This window comes from Oryzias latipes, chromosome 7 (genome assembly GCF_002234675.1).
Source record: "Oryzias latipes chromosome 7, ASM223467v1".
Classification (NCBI taxonomy): domain Eukaryota; kingdom Metazoa; phylum Chordata; class Actinopteri; order Beloniformes; family Adrianichthyidae; genus Oryzias; species Oryzias latipes.
The window spans coordinates 11,051,333-11,070,581 of record NC_019865.2 but is presented as its reverse complement, the minus strand read 5'-3'; the positions used below and the strand labels follow the sequence as shown (position 1 = coordinate 11,070,581).

Genomic DNA, 19,249 nt, shown 5'->3' with positions numbered 1-19,249 from the left:
TAGAACAATATTGTTGCCAAATTGTTTGGAAATAACCTACAAATCCTTCACAGATTGATGGACAGGAATTGCTTTTCTACGGCATAATAAGAGATGAAGACAAAAGTGATTATTTTCCAGCAAAATCGATCTGGAAAAATAAAATAAAAAATGACCAGGTCTGGGGTTGTGTGGCTTATCCCAAACACTATTCTCATTCTGCGTTCACAAACAGTTGATTGAAATCAATAAACTGATAACTTTTATTTTTTTAATAAGACCTTATACATTTTAATGTATATTAAAATAATGTTTTCGCCTGTTATGGTAAAATAGGAGAAAAGAAGTCAGGATTTGTTTTGTCCTCATTGTTTGGAGTTAAAACAAAGTTAACAAAAAAAAAAAATGTCAGGAAAGAAAGAAAAAGCTGATTTTCTATGGATCAGAGACTCTTTGATTACCGTTTTCTGTTCTTTATTTCACGTTAAAAAAAAGGCCAGCAGTCCAACATACAGATATCTGTCACAACACACTCCTCTGTCAGAAAAAACTGAGTCCCTGACAATCTTCCTTGACAAATCCATCTAGCTTCACCACAAAAGTCCACTGCAGCTGGTTGCATCATTAAGTCTGTTACATTCATCTGTTTTTAATATTCTGAACCAAGAGTTGCCAGTGTGTCTTGTCACTAACTAACTTGGATGCTACTCAGGACTAAGTAGGAACAGATAATTGATTAATGGCAGTTCTATCCCTTATATGTCTTTCTCTAAATCTAAACTAATCCCAGACATTCAGAAGAACCAAATTACAAGTGATGATTTTTTTTAGTATATGAGGTTCTTTAGTGTGAAATTAGAAGTATAGTTGTGCATGTAAACTTGGTGTAAAAGTGGTAAACCAGTTATCTAATTGATGGACCGTGTTGTGTTTTATTGTGTTTTGATGCTCCCTAAGGATGCTTTCCTTTAGGCATCAGTAAATTCTGCTACCTCAGTAAATCTTAATTTGAGCTTCAAGGATGAACCCAGAACCCCCTGACTCCAGCAATTATTCCTACTTAGAACACGAACAACCTAAACCCCACTGAGTGTGTACAAGCCCCTTCTAGCTGGGGTTTGCTTTTTAATTCTCAGTTATTTTTGCTTTTTGCTGTTTAGTCTGTGACATTGATGTCCCTTAAAATAAAGAACCATGTTTTCTTCTGTCAAAACAAAAATGCAAATCATCAAGCGAGAACAGCCCCTTTCAAAGTGTTGGTTTCCAAAATGCTGCAGATAATAAGGCAGCAGGTTTTAGCATCCCTGTTAATTGAAGCCTTAGCAGCAAGAAATGGAAGAAAATATTAATTTGTGTCAAAGCCAGATGTTCAACCTGCTGGAAAGCAAGGGGGGGAGGCTTGCAAAGCAATGACTCAGTGATCAGCATCCATTTCTTCATCCTATGCTATGTTGGTGAGGACAGCCAAATTCAATATGAATTGATTTACCTGTGTTCAACTTAAAGAGTGTAGGGTAAAGCAGTTCTGTAGAGATGCAAATAACTTTTAGTGTATAACAGAATGGAGCTCCTAAGAAAGGGAAACGTCTGCTAAAGGAAAGTCTACATGTTTTGTCAATTTTTTCAGAATCATGTATGTCAGCTGAGTTGGCGTGAACTGCCTGTTTTAGTTTGAAGATTTTCTGCAGAAACGTGTCTTGCTGATTGACAGCCTCTCCTAATCTCTCTCGCAGTCAAAACAAGCTTGCAGGTGGCTGATGAAAGCTCCATTTATTTAGAATCCCCAGAAATCAAACAGCAGTAGTAATTAAAACTGTGTTGTAATTTATGTAATCAAAATGTCAACACTGGGTGAGCTGCATTACAACACACTCACAAAGCATCCGACATTTAATGGATCTTACATGTAATGTAGGTGTGACTCCATTAACGAGGATTTATCTAATCACTGAGGTTATGTTAATGGTCATTGCTCCACTGTTCTACCTTATTTTACGTGTCATGTAACTCACATGTGGTGTATGCAAAACAAAAAAAAGATAGTGATCGAATCAAAGACAGTGCTTAGTTGCACACTGATATATTTTCAACCAGACCTCAAAAAAGGGCAAACATTTTTCCTTCTGGCTATTGTTTGTATGTGCTAAATTTTATTTTTGCATTGCTTTCACCCTGTTTACTTGCTTTGTGCTGATTTGAACAAGGATTTAAAGAGCTTTGCACAGTTTGCCTATAGCTACCACCTTAAAACACTATCTGATTTTACAAAACAAGGCTCAAGCGTCTCTGCTCTCTGATATATTCTGGTGTCATTTAGAAATGGATTATGCACTTTTTACCCTTTTTCTTTTTTCTAAATCCTGACAAGGTGAAGGATTATCAATGCTTATCTGGGTGTGTAGATCAGAGGGATTAGTAGTTTAATCCCATTTGAACCCACATAGTTTCTGGCAACCTTGTCTAATGCTGCTCAACTGTGATTTGCCTGCTTTCCCAACTGTTTACAGAGGTAAAAAGCCAGAATGTGTCTCCCTGTCCTCTCGAGCCTTGACTAAAACAAGCCAGTTAGATTTTGTTAGTTTATCCCAGATCTCATTTATACCTATTTACTGAATTTTCTGATATGGAAAAAATATACTTTCTTTTGTCCAATTAAAGAAATTGATTGTTCTCTAGCTAATTTAATGAAGTGCTTTCTTTTTTTTCTCGCCTCTTCAAAGACAAGTTTAAAGAGCTTCGTGAAAACTAACACTCCACCATGATGCTTAGGTCGTTTAATCTCAAGAGAACAATTGAATCCCAACCCCGAAATAACTGCAGTATGGAAGAAAAAAAAGCTTTGTGCTGGACTCACTCTTTGGCCTCACTCCTGTATGCATGACACATTCTTCTGGTGTTAAATATCAAGACCATTCTTCATCTTAATGACCTGACTGTGAGCAGCATCCACAATGACTTCCTTCTGTCTTCTGAAAGTTAAGTCGGCCACGCCCCAGACAGAAGAAGCTCTTCAGCTCAGCACTGATAGGTAACTGAGAGTACATGCAGGCTTTATTCACAGCTACTACTTTCCAAACAAAAAGGCTAAAAATTGACTTTGAATATACGTAATATAACATATCTGTACTAAAAACTTTCAGTTGTAGCATTATGCTGCTATATCAGAGGACCCTCTTGTCTGTCTCTATTTTGTTTTCTTAATGAAATTTGTTTAATAATGGAATTTTTTTTAAGAGATGTCGCCCACACAATACAAATCTGTTTGATAAAATGAGGTCTGTCGAGGTTTGCACCAGGACTGTGCTGCACAGTGTTTGCAGGAGCCTGTAAGTGACTGTATGAATTATGGAGAATAGGAATGGTGCTGATTATGAAAGTTCCTTAGCATATGGTCATGCCCTCTGCTCATCTGCAGTGCTTTGAGTGGAGCACATGAACATCACTCTGGAAGCACAGAAATCATGGCAGATAACAGATTCTTAAAGCTACGATCATGGTGCCCTTGGCAACGCACGTTCAAGTGACCATGTCCAATGAAAAGTCTATGTAAATGCTTGTAAATGTGTGTTTCGGACTTCTGTGCCCCTATGCAATTTCTACGACCATTTTCGTGCTCTACGTCCAAAACGTGGCCATTGATCACATGTTGACAGTTAAACCAGGTCACATTTTGACCAACCAGGTACTTAGGTTTGGTAGTGATGTAAGGATGGCATCCCTTTTTATTAATAGAAAACCCAACCGTTAGAAAATTGATCATGGAGAAGAAATTAATAACTGCGATTTGTGCCAGGCCAGGATTACAGTAAATTACACCATTCTTCCCCTACCCCTACGGGATCTCCCTACCCCTTCATTTAGCCCTCCAAACAGAGAGTTATAGAAAAGTAGTGTCCTCTAATTCAGACATCAATCCTACTCGATGACATCCTCAAAAGTCGCCTCTCATTCACATTAGCGAGTACCTGCCAGCGGTCAGAAAATGCCTAACGTCAGTTTCATAACTTTAAAAAGTCATGCTAAAACGAAAGGTCACTACTTGCATATAAATGTAAACTTCTGTGCTTCAGAGCACACCCACATGAAGAAGTATGTTTCTCCTCCGTGGCAAAGTGAGACGCGGATTACCCTTGCGGCAGAGGGATACAGAGCCCTCCGCCACAAGGGTTTCACCTTCAGAAAACTATTTCGGACACCCATCTCCATCCAAATGCACCTACAATTGGAGGGATAGGGGAAATCCGCCCTTATAGGAGAATTCAGTAAAGGCTAGTTTTAGTTAGAAACAAACAAAATACACAACTTAAACACTAAAAACAGTCATAGTATTTGTTGCACAAGTTGCATGGAGGTTACACAATACTGCAGAATGGGGGAGCCATGCAGCTTTATTTTGTCATGTGGTGAAGCACCTGAAAACATTTCAGTTTACTCTTTCAGAAATGACTGACAATCGAAGAGTTAATATCACTCTCATTTCAGTTCAAAGCGCCGCAGGTACCCTTTACATTTGCTCCATCAGTTTGTGTGTATTCTCGACGCCATGCTCAAAACACAAATAATTCAGAGGAGCTTTAAACTTTACCTGCCTTCCTATCTACAGCAGAAGTGAGAATGGGAGGTGTGCACCTGGAGCTCATATTTGACCATTCACCGGGTCTAATTTCCCTCTTTGATAGGAGCGGCAGTCATTGCTGTGACCTTAGGGAGATAATTTGACCAGGGAAGTGTGCAGGGTTTACTATAGCCTCATTGGTGAACATTTTACTGGCTCTTTAAAGCATCATCAAGCTGCACAGCAACAGCTTTGGAGTGAAACATCAATAATTCAAGGGTAGTTAATTCACCTTGAAACTGGTCTCCCCAGACCTCGAAGATAAAGCCAGAGAATTAAGTGTGCCTGCCTTCGGAGTACAATGGCTTCATTCCGCATTTAGCCTCATAAAGACAGCGTTGCTGTTACAGCTGATTGCTTTGGTTGCCAAGCTTGTATTGAGTTGCTGATCAACGTTAGTATTTTAGAAAAAAAAGTATTTGCTTTTAGGCAGCTCTGCCGCACAAACAATCATCTTAGGAGGCTGTTGGAAGCACCTAAAAAATGCATTCATTTACTATGCAAGTGAATCAGAAGGAGAAAAGACACTCTATCTGCAAACATGCCTCCATTTCAAAGCTGAAATTTCACTTATTCTACTTTTAGGCCCTGCTAGAATTGAATGTTAGCCTTGTGTGTGTGCTGCAGACACAGCCTGCTTCTAGTTTTGTGTGAGAGAATCCAAAATAAAGAACAGTCAGTTCAGCTGTCACAGCTTGATGAGGATTTGCAGCAGGTTTGACCTTCTGATGATTAGTCTCCTGCTAAGGCCCCATCGGACGTTGCATGTAATTTCATTCTTTATGGGAAAAATTGACAGGAGTGTCGGCAGTTGGAGTGCCGCTGCATGATCGGAAAACTGATAGATCTTTTTTTGTGTATTTTGAAAGGAATTTTCCTGCTGTTCCTTGCATCAGTGAATGTTAAGGATATGTCAAAAGAAAACAATTATGCTTCAAAAATATAGAAAAATAATATTTAATGCAATGCTTGCAGTTTTTTTAGTCGAATTGGTGGACTGCAGAAACAAAAAAAAAGAAACAGGAAAAAAAACAATTTACATTAGAGTTATAAAATCATTGGTACATTTTGTACAACAAATGAGTACAGCTTAATTATTTTGAAGTTTATAGGTGTTTTATGGATGGTATGTTTATTTAAATTCAATTCAATTCAATTTTATTTGTATAGCCCAAATTCACAACAACAGTCGTCTCAATGGGCTTCTTATCGGTAATTGTAAAGTGAACATACAATCAAAAAGGATCATAAATGAATTGAATTCACTAGGATAAAACTAAACTTTTACTAAACAGACTAAACTAAACTGGGCATCCCTGCCCTTAGACCCTCCTTCGCGGTAAGGAAAAACTCCCAAAAATAAACGGATTCCGGAATTAACTTATCTAACTCTACAACTACATATTTAAAGTCCAGCAGACAAGCTTCATCCAGATGAAATTGGGTTACAGCTGTGGGTGCCGGAGACGGGATCCACAGCCAGGTGTAGGAGCAGTAGTAGAGGCGAGCCAGAAACGAGGTACACGATCAGGTACAGAAGCACGGATGAGCCAACTGGAATCTGGAAGCACTCCCACTCCCCAGGATGGGAGAGGGAAGAGAACAAGAATCGCACTGCACCAAACACAGGCATGGAGAACTAAAAGATAAATAAATGATTAAGAATAGAGAAGAGAAAGAGGGTAGAAGTAGATGAGAAAAGAGGTCAGAACCCCAGTGCACCATAGTTACCCCAGCTTCAAACTTCTAGCAGCCTACTAACAACTTTATTGTTATTGTTAAGTTTAATTTAAAGAAATTAACAGTAAGGTAAATATTCCCTGAACACTAGCTAGTCTGACAATAAGCCTGTCCAAAGAGGAATGTTTTAAGTCTAACTTTGAATGTAGAAACTGTGTCGGCCTCTCTTACATGAGCTAGAGGGCTTATTCCATAAAACAGGGGCTTGATGGCTAAAGGCTCTACCTCCAACTGTGCTTTTATAAATTCTGGTAACCACAAGCAGTCCTGCATTTTGCGAGCAAAGTGTTGTGTTTGGTTGGTAAGGCACTATGAGGTCTTTAATATAGGATGGGGCCATGCCATGTAAAGCCTTATAGGTTATAATGCTTTGTGTGTGCATACAAATTGTTTTAAACATCCTTAAAAACTTTTTTTCTGACTTTCTTTGTATTACATTGATCTTCTTTGATGGAAGTTTATTGTAGAATGCAAAGGCTGATAAAGTAGACGTATGTTTGAGAAATCCCATCATAATGTCCCTTTTTCATGACTTATGGAATTTTCAAAATCTTTTATGATGCAAGCTCGATCCTACGGTGGTGCAAGGAAAGTGACTGATGTGTTTGTTTTTACAGAGGCATACCTGGGAAGACCTGCGGAACCATAATCCTGTCTGCGGAAGAGCTGGGAAACTGCAGAGTATGTCTAAAGAATTTTACCACTTTGTGTAACTCAGTGTAATTTCTTTACACTGTTTCAAAAATATTTTAACGGGTGTTACTTTGCAAGGCATATCAGACTCTAACTGAACCAGAAAAATGCATGTTTGGAGATGGTTACAAGCCTGCTGAGTTGGAGTGGGATTTTTATTGTACGTACTTGCTGTCTGCGAGATATATTGCATCATAAACGTCCCCATTAAAGGAGGAGGATACGCTGCGTTACCACGCAATTGTTTTTTGCCATTTGGAAATTGTGTTCACAGCGAATACGAAATAAGCCTCAATGGCTCTTTAATGAAGCCTCCTTCTTTTCAGTCACTAAATCAGGCATTTGTCGTGATATGGGCTGTGGTAAAACACATTTCTGCTTTAACGTACAAATGCAGATAGTAAATAATCACGTATTGAGCTGACAGCGCTGCAGCGTGCTGCAGTAAGACTTATAGTTGACAACAATGGACTTTTGTTTTATGTGAAACAAATACATTTATGCGTTTCAGACAAATTGCCCACTGATTGTTTGAATGTGTCAATTTCATACAGAATTACTGGTGCCACAGAGGTTTTTCTTAACTTTGGTGAAGTTTTCTACTTTTAAACATCTGTGCTGCCGATTAAAGGCACCTGATTGCCAGTGCTGATTCTTCCCCGCTGAAGTAAAGTGTAGGTGTTGAAAGTCATAGAAGGGCTGCTGTGAGTCATCAGGTGGATGGCATATGCAGCAATAGCAGTCAGAAGCAGAAGTGCAAAGCACCACTCTTGGAAATCATTAAGTTATATGAATGCAAATGATCATTACTCTTGCAAATGTTGTTTTCTGTTTTCTTCCCCACTAAAGTTAATTAGAGATAGAATGATACGGGAAATCAATTTAACCCTGAAGACAGCACCACCTGAGGAATGAGAAAAGACTAAAAAGTGAAAAGAGAGGCAGAAAAGTAGTTAAATGGGAACATCTGAGAATTATGAATGTTTTGAGTTGCTCCCATCCATTTAAATGGTGTTAATTCTCAAATCCACCTGTGACTAATAAATGGAGACAGCCGAGTTGCTGTTTGCTTGGAGTAAACACAGCAACTTGTTTGGGGAAAGGGAGATAAGTAGAGGGAGAACTGACATGGAAGTTTTGGAGGGTCGGCTATCGCCCTTTTGGTGAATTTGCCAGGTATCATTAGACTGAGCAGCAGTCTCTGCATGGTTCAAAGGCTTCCTCTTGGCTGTCATTATCTCTGGCATATATGACTGCTGAGCAGTGCCTGGCTCACTTTCAGATCTTCCTCTTGGTCTTCCTGCAGCTCTGGGTGATCCATATAAGCTACTTTACATGTGGGAGCTGGAAACCATGGTGCATATCTGTGCTGAACTCAAATTGAGAAAGATTTATATGCACAGCAAAAAAAAAAAAAAAAAAAGAAAAGTTATTTTTTCCGCAATTGGTAGATTCTACAAAAAATTATATCATTTTATCTGTAGCTCTTTGGTTAAAAATACCAAGAAAGGAAAAGTGTGATAAAAGTATGCATTACATTTAGGAGTGAGGGGGAAAAAATGGATACTGTGAAATATAACGATATTTTATTTGGTGATACTGGAGTTGATTTCAAATGCTGCCAAAACCATTTTTAATTATTTAGAAGCAAACATGAAGTTCAGCATCTTTTTTTTGTGTTCGCTTAAACCTCCAACCACTAGTTGCCAGCACACCAAGCCTCAACAGTTGAATGTCCCAAAATACAAACCTTTTGGAATTATTAAAAAAAAAAGGTTAAAACCAAATATTATGTTCCCAGGCTATATTTCCAGAGATTGTAAAATATTTGTAATCCTTCTTCCAGACAAAATAGACAAACTTTGCAGTAATTTGATCTTCTTCTTAGCCACATTTATTTATTCATAAACAAAGAGTCCTAAAAAAAGCCACATTTGGAAATGTTCAAAAAAATCATTACTATATATCAAATTATATGTGTGAGGAATTACACAATATGTTTATAGAGTTTTCCTAAATGGAAAATACTCTTCGGCACATCATAACTTTTCTTGGATTCTTATTCTACTTGTTTTTGTCTACAATTTCATTCATTTTAATTCATAAAAAAGGAAAAAAGAAAAAAAAATCTTGTGAGAACCATCTTGGGGTAGACGTTTACTCATTGGTGTTGTGGTTGTTGTTACACAACTCAATGAAACTCGTTTTTTAACTAAAAAAAGCAGATTGTTAGAGATTGTTTGTTGCTTCCTTGGTCGTTCAATCCAGTTGCCATTTCCTAAATTCAGTAAGCACATTCACATTCACAGCAATGCTGGAAATATATAGCAATTCATTTTTAAAATCTTTATAGGTTAAGGCACATTTTAAGCTTTTTTTTATTTCTAAAAAACATTTTGTTGTGGAAACCAAACAATGTTGAGTGTTGAAAAAGTACTTCATAATATATCAAAAAGAAAGTCACTTGAAAATTGCCTGGGTAAAAGCAATTCATATGAGATGCAGTCTAAAATGTATATTATACTATTTAGTTTGTGTAAGGTGTGTTAGTATACAGACAAAGTTTATTAAAGTCATACTCCTGAAATATTGTGATATATTTGGGATAATATGGGATGTCATATGGTGTCATGTGTATCGTGATTTCATATCACGAGACTCTTGGCAATACACAGCCCTAATAACATCCATCTTAGTTTACTATTGACTCAGCTGTAATTGCAACAGATATTTTTGTTTCCATGGTGAAAGCTTCTAAAAACCCATAGTATGAACTGCTTTGGTTCATTTGATTTTTTTTTTTTTTTTGCTTTCTTTGCATAAGAGAAAACTGAATGTCACAGTGACAAAGGAAAATCCCGCCCCAATGCTTGCCTTCATAATGAACAAACACTAGAATGAATGGAGTCGTGCTTGAATGTATTCAAAGGAGCTGTGCAAACGTCGGGCTGGTATAATCCCTTGGCACACGTTTCATTCAATGATTCATTACAGTTTGCATTTTTGACCATGTCAAAGACATTTTATGCAGCACCAACTCAGGTATTGTCTGCCCTGCTTTGTGTCTGTGCTCTGTTTCGTACCTCCTGCAGAGCCATCTTGGTACAGAAACACAAGCTGTGGCCCAAGTTTCCCTGCTGCTGCTGAACATCAGCCGCTGAAATTAATGTTCTCCCTTTTCCCCCCTTAATGAGAGAACACCGTTCGGCTGCAAGTCTTATCTGTGCATAATGAAGACGTAAAGTACCATGTTGCCATGATGGTGTATTTGTGAAGGCTAAGCCACAGCTGTGCAGAACAGTTATAGGGGACACTTTAAAGGCTTTGGCAACTGACAACTTGATTGTAATGTCATATTATTTGTTTGATACAGCCAAAAAGATGGCTTGAGTTATTAGATTTTCTTGAGGGAAAGCAGTCCACATTTTGGATATAATAACGGGCAATGTGAGGCTATATGACTTCTGATCTGCATTCAGCTGGAAAAATACAATTTCCCATTGACACCCCCCCACCTTTATTACATACTGATTAGAAGCAGAGGAGATAAGTGAAAATGACAGCTAGAATGAAAGTAGATATGCAGCTTTAGAATTAGAATCTTCTTCCAGTTTGAAATCTTCTGTCAGAAATTACTTTAAAAAAATGAATAAAAAGAAAACTCAGTTAAAAACAAAAGTAGCTCGATGGCACTTTGGAGCTGTGTATGCATTCAGCTCATAGAGTGATGTGATGGAGGTCAGTGTTAGGTAGGTCACAAGTGTGTTGCCACACTAATATGGGTCAAAGCAATCAATGGAGGTCATGCTCACTACACTGCTGATTCAGATCCAATAACAGTTCTACTTTTAAAAGACTGACCGATGGAAATTGTGTTTTTGGTGTTTTTAGCATGTTTTGTGGCATTTTTCTCACAATGGATGACATACAAAAAGTAGGGGTGGGCGGATTGATCTGAGTATTGATTGTGATGAGTTTCGATTGTATTGATACCAAGGTGAAGTATTGATACTAGGATGATGAGATCGACACTCGTATAGTAAAGAGCTTGACTTTCTTTACGGACCTCGTGCTACCGCAGCATCTGTCTATCCTCAAGGGTTTTCAGATTGGGCAAAAAACTGCCCAATTTAAGCAATAGCCTGCCTGATTTAAGTGAAAAACTGCCCAATCCGGCAACACTGTCTGTTTACGTAAACGGTGCACATCCCCCCGCTCTGAGTCATTGTATCTATGGCAATCACCGTTCGCCAATGCCATAGATCCGATGACTCAGGGCTACTCGGACCAATCACTGTCGACTGGTTTCAACATGGCTGCACCTGTATCAGGAAGTACTGGTGAGGGAATTTGCCTCATTTAGCGAGAGCCAGAGGTAAGGCATTTTCTGTGGGTGACGACTCAATTCGTCCATCATTTTTACAGCCTATGCTCACACCTTGCCCCCCCCTTGCTGCTTCATCGGGCAGTGAGAGATTCATTAAAGAGCTACATATATGCACTAATGGCAGGTTTGTTGTGTTCTTTACATTTTTGTATTTACTGGTACTTAAACCACCAAATGGTTCCTGAGTGGCTGTGTCTGCAGCTCACTGCTCCCCTAGCGGTCAAATGCGGAGAATAAATGTCACAGACCTAGGTGTGTGACAACTAATGACACTTTGACTTAACTTTATTACATTTTTTTTTACTACTGAATCTGTAATTATTTGATATTGGATCAATAACCAAATTCCCAGTATCGCCTACTCCTTATAAAAAGAGAACTGAGCTTAAAATTGCATTTCTGACTATTTTATTAATACTGTGGTGAATCAGGAGCAGAAAAAAACATTGGAAAAACCATGTAGATGTGACATCCAAGACAAACTATTATGCCACAAGCTCCTTGCTCCACTTCATTCTGATGCGTCTGCTTGCAGACAAATAGGTCTATTAACATCTTCGTTTTCCTTGTCTGAGCTGGCATCTGACTCAAACCTGGACGGCTGGATAGCTCCAATATTGCTCGTTTTTGTCTCACCGGTAATGTTAGCTTGGGGTTGTGATGAGCTGTAAGCTAGCAGGAGTGAGTGCAAACAGATAGATGATGGGAAAGGGACGGGCTAACTCTGTGCCAACAGTATCCAATTTCTAATGAACACTGCTGCTCTGCAGAAACACTGTTCTAGAAAGCAATACTGTGTTTTTCATTTTTGCATAAAAAAGCATTATCATAATTAAAAGGCCACTGAAAATGATTAGTTTGGGACTTTAGATACTTTAAGTCTTTTCAATATCCTGTTCATCCAACTGTCCTGTTACTAAACTACTGTACTTGCTCAAATCTGTGGCATGATTTGCATGTGCTTCAAAAAAGGCTAAAGGCAAACTCCAAACAGTTGCTTCTCGGTACGACTCCAGGAATATGGACTGTTGAATAGGACTCAAAGGAACTTTCTGGAATTGAGAACATTAATTGGCCTGGACAGACGTTTGTTGCAGCACCAATCATTAGAAAGATTTCTAAAGTAGTATAATTAAAGGTTTTGCCAGTCTGTCTCATGGACCACTCGATTCAGTCTATATATTTGTTTATTTCTCAACTCCTCTTTAGTTTGTAGGGTTTACAGTCTTTCACTCTCTTTAAATATTGTGCCTCTGCTTGTAAATGTTCTAAGCAAAATGGGTATTTTACATGCAGCAGTTGCATCCAAGGAAAAGCCATTTTCAGATTTTGGACACTAGTGCAGTTGCTTTGACCTGCTCTTATTTAGAGTCTGTCATCTTTATTTTCCACTTTCTTGTGCTTCACTGCTTTTATTTAGTACCCAGGGACAGGATGTAATAACAAAGCATGAGCCAAACAGAGACATCTTGGCTTGCTTCATGGTTTTTGGCAGCTCTACTTCTTTGACTGTTTTTTTTGTTTTATTTTATTTTGCAGGATTACGCCACCATGCAGTTTTGTGCAAACAAGCTGGACAAGAAGGACTTTTTTGGAAAGTCCGATCCCTTTATGGTTTTCTATAGAAGCAACGAGGATGGAACGTAAGTTTTTCTCTTTGTTCTTTAGTTCAGTGGGCTTCTCTTTACTCACACAAGATTTAATCAGCTTGCAAACAGCTCCCGTCATCAATGTTTAATGTGAAATTGGTCCTTAAGCAAAATAAAAGACTAACTTAGTGACCTGTCATAAAACCCTGCCACCAATCATTCAGGATTGAAGAGTCAAAGAGGAGAACCCACAAAACAAGTAACAGTGTTGGATGGTCTTAGATGATAAAAGTCCTCCCTATGTCTCCTGCTGGTCTTTTGGACAATCTCCTAATGTTTTGTGGAGTGATCACTGCAAACATCAGTTGTGAGTGTTGGATTACTGTAACTTTATGCTATCTCAAGTCAGTTTCCTTCATATATCTGAAATTCTCTAAATGTTTTGGAAGTGTCAACTTTTAAAACTATTTTATGAACTTTGGAAAATCCAGGTGTGTGACTGTGCCCTTTAGTTGGATTTGTTTGATCTCCATGGTTGTTTCTTGGTTTAATCTCTATTAATAAAATTTGCTTTTCCCTGTCTTCATCGAGTCAAACATCCTCAGCATCTTTGTGTGTCTGGTTTTCAGTTTTGTCAGATCGTTGTCAGGAACTTGTGGAGTAAGACTCGAAAGTGCAGGAGCCTGAGCATGTGACTAGAACTTTAAACTTAAAAAAACCCAAGAAAACATGACTTTGCTCATACAAACTAAAAGCTTAATCCTGACATCTACAGGTGTTCAGATGTTGGTTCTTTAAAATCCCAGGAGATCAGTGTTTCCGTAAAAACCTAAATGACAGTGTCTGATACCAACAACATGCCATTATCAAAGTCCCTTTAACCTCCTTTTACTCCACTTGGTTTTAATCAAAGATGGGGAACCCCATTCCTCAAGGGCTGGTGTGCTTGCAAGTTTTTTCAGATCTCTTTGCTCTGCTCAAGACTGAGTATCTGGATCATGTGTGTCCAGTCAATTAGAGAGTGCCAGAGCAGGAGATGTTGGAAAACAAGCAGGAAACGGGCCCTCGGTCCTCACCCTTGGTTTAAACTTTCACCAGTCATCTGGTTTAAATGTATGTGCCTGAATGTTATGAGTTGATGCCAAATAATTTATTGATTTTTTGTGTTATGTCAAGCAAATGAACAGGTGTCCTGTGACTCTATGGGTATTTTTGTTTTGCAGCCACGTGAATTGTTGTTGTTTCCTGCTCCAGGTTCACTATCTGTCACAAAACAGAAGTGGTGAAGAACACTCTGAACCCAATGTGGCAGCCCTTCTCCATTCCTGTCAGGGCACTTTGCAATGGAGACTATGACCGGCAAGTGATGTTTTTCTGTTGGGTATTTTTTACTATGTCAGTCAGGTCTGTTTAAAAAAAATGGCATAGTTGCTTCAAATTTTGCAATAATTAATTTTGTTCTGTTCTTTAATCTGCTGCCGAATTTATAATTATTGCAGATTGCATGACCACATGGCAACCTCCCCTGCTGTTCATTAATTTACCCACAAGCTCATAAAAAAAAAAAAATCTGGTTCCTGATTGGCACCTACATCTTTGCTCACATCTGCCTCTCCTCAGAATTCAGGCACCTGAGGAACAGGAGGACTTTTGGCAAGAAAATAATTTACAAGATGACAAATGATGCCAGTGTCGTGGGAAAGATTTTTTTTAACAGGTTCCATTAATTTTGACAGTTGTTGGGTTCCTGTGTGTGTATGTACATGTGATGAAGCATGGGAAGAGTGTTGACCCAAGCAGTCATGAGAGCGCAGGCGAGCACGTTAAACCGTGCCCTCTCCACCACACCAGGTGCCAACAGAGATTCCCTGCTCGCAGTTCGTCTCTCAGCTTACCTGCCCAGAGAAGCTAATTGGGTCAGACAGATGGAGCAGAAGCATGAAAGATGCCTGATTCCCTTTGAGGATGTTGATGGCGAGAGAAATCCACAAAATAAGGGTGTCTCCATTTCTGTTGTGAAATGTATAGTTTGCTTTGCTTGCAAATTCTTTTTTTTAACCTCTGCATCTGAAGAGGTACAGGAATCTTAAAATTTGCATTGTTGTAAAATGTTGGGTTCATTGACCAATAATGTATTTAATTTTAACTTGCAGTATTTACATTGACAGAAAAAAGGGGTTGTCATTTCCCTCTATTTCTCTTCTTTTTTCTTCTTGTCCATGTAAATGAAATGATGAAAATGATTGGTTTATTTAGCCTCCCTACTCTCAGCAATCATCTTTCTGCAGATTGGATTTGAGAAAACTCTTGTAATCATATGGCTTTGTGATCAGAAAGAAAAATCTCCTATATCCACTGAAAAACCCCCTCTGGGAGTGGATCTGATTTGAGGGTTGAGAGCAAAAAGAAAAAAACGAAATATGTATTTTTTTTATATTAAGCTGTCTGAGACATTATTCTGGTATCTGATGATGATTTTAACGTGGACTTCAGATGTTTTCTCATTTTGAAAACATGTGGCACAGATGTTAACATAGGTTCTGTGCCTGTTTGTCTTGTCAGGATTGTGATGTTTTTTTCAGACTTAAACTGCATATTTGCTGGTTATGCATTAAAAAAAAGCTTTTTTTTTTCATAGTTAACGAAATCAAATTCTTGCCCCAGGTGAATCATGTCTCAAACAACATCAACAGAATGAGTTCAGGTCAGAAAAACAGCAAAAAAGCCCAAACATCCAGCCTGCTCCTCTTTCTGACACATGATTGACTGAAACGTATTAGGAGCTTTTGCTTATGCTTTTGCCTCCAATTAAGGACATAAAAAGAAACATTACCAAAATGTTGTGATTTTTTTTAAATGAATTTTATTTTTAAATAATTTGTTTTTTTGTCCACCTGTGTCTCCTCTGTGGGAGTTGAGATTGTTTGCACATCAATTAATATGAAGTGCATTTAATGTTTTTAATGATATTGTTATTGTTCACAGTGATAAAACATAAAACTGGTAGCTCTCTGTTTTTGCCATTATACTCTTAACTGGAGATAAGAAACATTTCTCAATGTTGCCACATTTTCATAACAAAGTTGGTGTTTTTAATGTGGAAAGCTTGAAGTTTGCTCTATATGACAGATTCCACACCAACACAATCATTCAACACAAAAACATGTTAAAGATCACTATGACAATTTAAAAAAGCAAAACGAAAGACTAAACTGGAAAAGGTAGGTACAATTGGACATCACTGATTGGATGATGATGTTTGTCCATCATTCCAGCTAAAAGGTATTGCTCTGTACTAATCACAAAAATTTTATAAATATGCAAACACTGAAGTTGGATTTGAAAAACATAAATGTCCAAACTCAAGCAACATCATCCAATCAGCGATGTCCCATTGTACCTACCATTTCTGTTTTTGTGTTAAGTTTAAACATTTCAATTTGACTTCTGGAAATTATTTTTTGTTTTCCAAAAAAATTCATTTTTAGTTTTTTTTATTGTTCTTTGGTTTCTGGAATTTTGTTTAGATTTCTAAAATGTAATGTTTTATCTTAATTAATTTATTTTGCTTTAATTGTCATTGTGGACTTTAAAATGCTTCTGCACTGAATTATTAGTTGGCGTGATTTGCACTTGAGGGCCACCGTAGTTTCCCTTCATGAACTATTAAATGAACTCTGACTGCCTCTTTTGGTCTTGATTAATTCTTGAGAGGGTTTTTCTGCTCAACAACATGCCTTTTAATATACAAATATATATATATATTTTTTTAGGAATGTGCTTAAAGAAACTGATTTCTTCTGTTCTTTTGTGCCGTACAGGACGATCAAGGTGGAAGTCTATGACTGGGACAGAGATGGAAGGTAATGATTCTCAGAATATACAGCTATGAAGTGATCATAAGAAAAATGTGTGAAGCTCCTGTCATGTGCTTTTGTCAGTTGGCTGTTCTTCCATTCTTCTGTGCTAACCGTATCTGAATGAACTTTAACGCCTCTCCTCACCAGCCACGATTTCATCGGTGAATTCTCCACAAGCTACAAAGAGCTGTGCCGGGGTCAGAGTGAGTCTAATGTGTACGAGGTGGGTGTGAATGAAGGCATTCAAAACCATCCCTCTGTTTTGCCTCGGAGCAGTAAATGTTGTTAATCAGTGAATCCTTTTGCTCATTAAATTTTTAGTTTTTCACTGTCTTTGCTTTAACTGGGTGAAACAGAATTCCCACTGAAATGAAAGCCTGACCTATTTTTTGTCTGTGCCATAAAAACTGTGTCTATTCACTCAGTACCGCTTTTGGTCATGGCAAATAAAACACATCAGGCATAGTGTGACTGGAAAGGCCTCTGTGCCATCAATGAATGTAGTGCCAAAGCAAGAATGCATCTTTTGAAAAACTCCAGTTTCTGAAAAAGATATTGTCTTTTGTCTCAAATTCGCTTTTTTTATGAGGAAACTTTTGTTTGAGATAAATAACCAGCTAATATCATCCATCTTAACTGACCTGTGATAAATATTCTGACAGGTTAGACAGTGCAGCTCATCAATTGACAAATTATTACTGTACTCAGGTCAAAAATATTAACTGTAAAACCTTGATTCAACTAATTCCATACTGAATACACATGGATTTATTAAGAATAAAAAAAGGTTTAGCTATTTTCTGCTTAGAAAAACACTACGTATCACATTGCATTATATTTTGAATAATTTATACTGTAGGTGAAAGAAAAAAGTTGGACCTATAAAAAGAGTTGGTATGTCAAAGGAGGGTGAGGTTGGATAGAGATGAAGCAGAAATAGTGTGCTGTATTCAGAAATGCCCTTTCACTCTACTGACACAGCAGAGGAAGTAAATGTATTACCCTTCACCAAACCCTTCTTTAGTTTAATAAGAAAAGGAAGCATCAGTTTCTCTGTGGCTTCTTTGACAGGTCAGTCACATCAAATCACATCCAGGATGTGGACGGGAGCCACATAAAGCCTTCTTTTCACTGCCGAAAAAGAAAGACTTTGAATAAGTAACAAGATGCAGCGTTCAGCTTTCTCTATACTTGACCTCACGTGCACAAAGCCTGCAAATAGTAATTTGCCGCTGTAACTGCCATGATGGTTTTGAACTCGGAGAAGGAATGAGTGATAGTGCTATGAGGCACAATCTTTTTAGGAAGAGTGGGGTAGCTTTGGACACCAACGATGCAGAGTGGGGGAGCAGAGGATGGGTAGAACGGAAGAGAACGGAATACCTTTTACTTTATTATACAACACAGTTTCCTCCGGGCCGATGCTTTATATTTGAGGACAGAAATGTAGAGCACAGATGTTTGACCTTGCTTACTGTTACGTTCATGTCTTCTTTATTTTTCTTGCTCAAAAATTTATGATGTAACTTCTTACAAAAACAATAACAAAATGTTTTAAGCTCTCCACTGTATTTATTTGGTTGCTTTTGCGTTTCTGATGCTTGTGACCATCTATCTTCCAAACTCGATCCTGTTTTGAAGTAAATTATTGCTAGTCTATCTCAGCTACTCTTGGGTAGGGTAGGTAGGATGCACTAGGGACAGGTTTATTGGAAACAAATTATATCAGTACAACTATACACTCCATCACATCTATGAAAGATGTGCTGCAAAACAGAGTAATGATCTTGATAAATAAGCTTCTTCAAAACCTGAAGCCTTCTGCCCATCTTCAAGCTAGAACAAGTATTGACCTTTTTTTATGAAAGTCATCCCTCTGATTTTGGTATTTTGCCAAAGGTCTCTTAAGGGTTCATAAAAAAGTGCTAATGTGAAGAAAAAGAAGATCTGGAGACAAACTGAGGTTCTCATCTGGCTTCTCCATAGTTTACACAGGAGGTTCTCAACCTTATATTCAACAATGTAACCCCTGTGAAATAATTTTTCTGCATAAGTTTAAAGAACTTCCCTGAAATGTAAAAAATAAAGTACATTATAAGTACATTATTTAGGTTATGAACCAATTTGGATGTTTTTGTTTTGGGATTTTCAACAATTTTTTTTATTTTAATCTGAAGTGCACCTTATTCTGAATGTATGTATGAAAATGACATGAAACCTCTTATAGAAATTGCAATCAGGCTGTTTACACTTCTACAAAATTTTATTTGCATCAGAAACAACTAGTTGGTTTTATTTAACAAGAAAAATGACATGTGTTGCCGACCACTTGTTTGCCTGAAATGCATCCAGGTGGTGTCGGAAGGATCATTAGTATTCAGAATCT

The 19,249-nt window shown here is 37.9% G+C and overlaps 1 protein-coding gene across 2 annotated transcripts in view; it reads left to right on the top strand.

Moving 5' to 3' along the window:
* Nucleotides 1–19,249, top strand: part of LOC101166794 (copine-5) — a 94,461-nt gene that overhangs the window by 42,916 nt on the left and 32,296 nt on the right. For both annotated transcript variants that reach the window (XM_004070683.4, XM_020704604.2), the window contains 5 exons: nucleotides 6,952–7,015; nucleotides 12,954–13,057; nucleotides 14,258–14,362; nucleotides 16,825–16,866; nucleotides 17,011–17,086. In XM_004070683.4, the coding sequence (XP_004070731.1) occupies nucleotides 6,952–7,015; nucleotides 12,954–13,057; nucleotides 14,258–14,362; nucleotides 16,825–16,866; nucleotides 17,011–17,086 (391 nt within the window). The remainder of the gene's footprint in view (nucleotides 1–6,951; nucleotides 7,016–12,953; nucleotides 13,058–14,257; nucleotides 14,363–16,824; nucleotides 16,867–17,010; nucleotides 17,087–19,249) is intronic.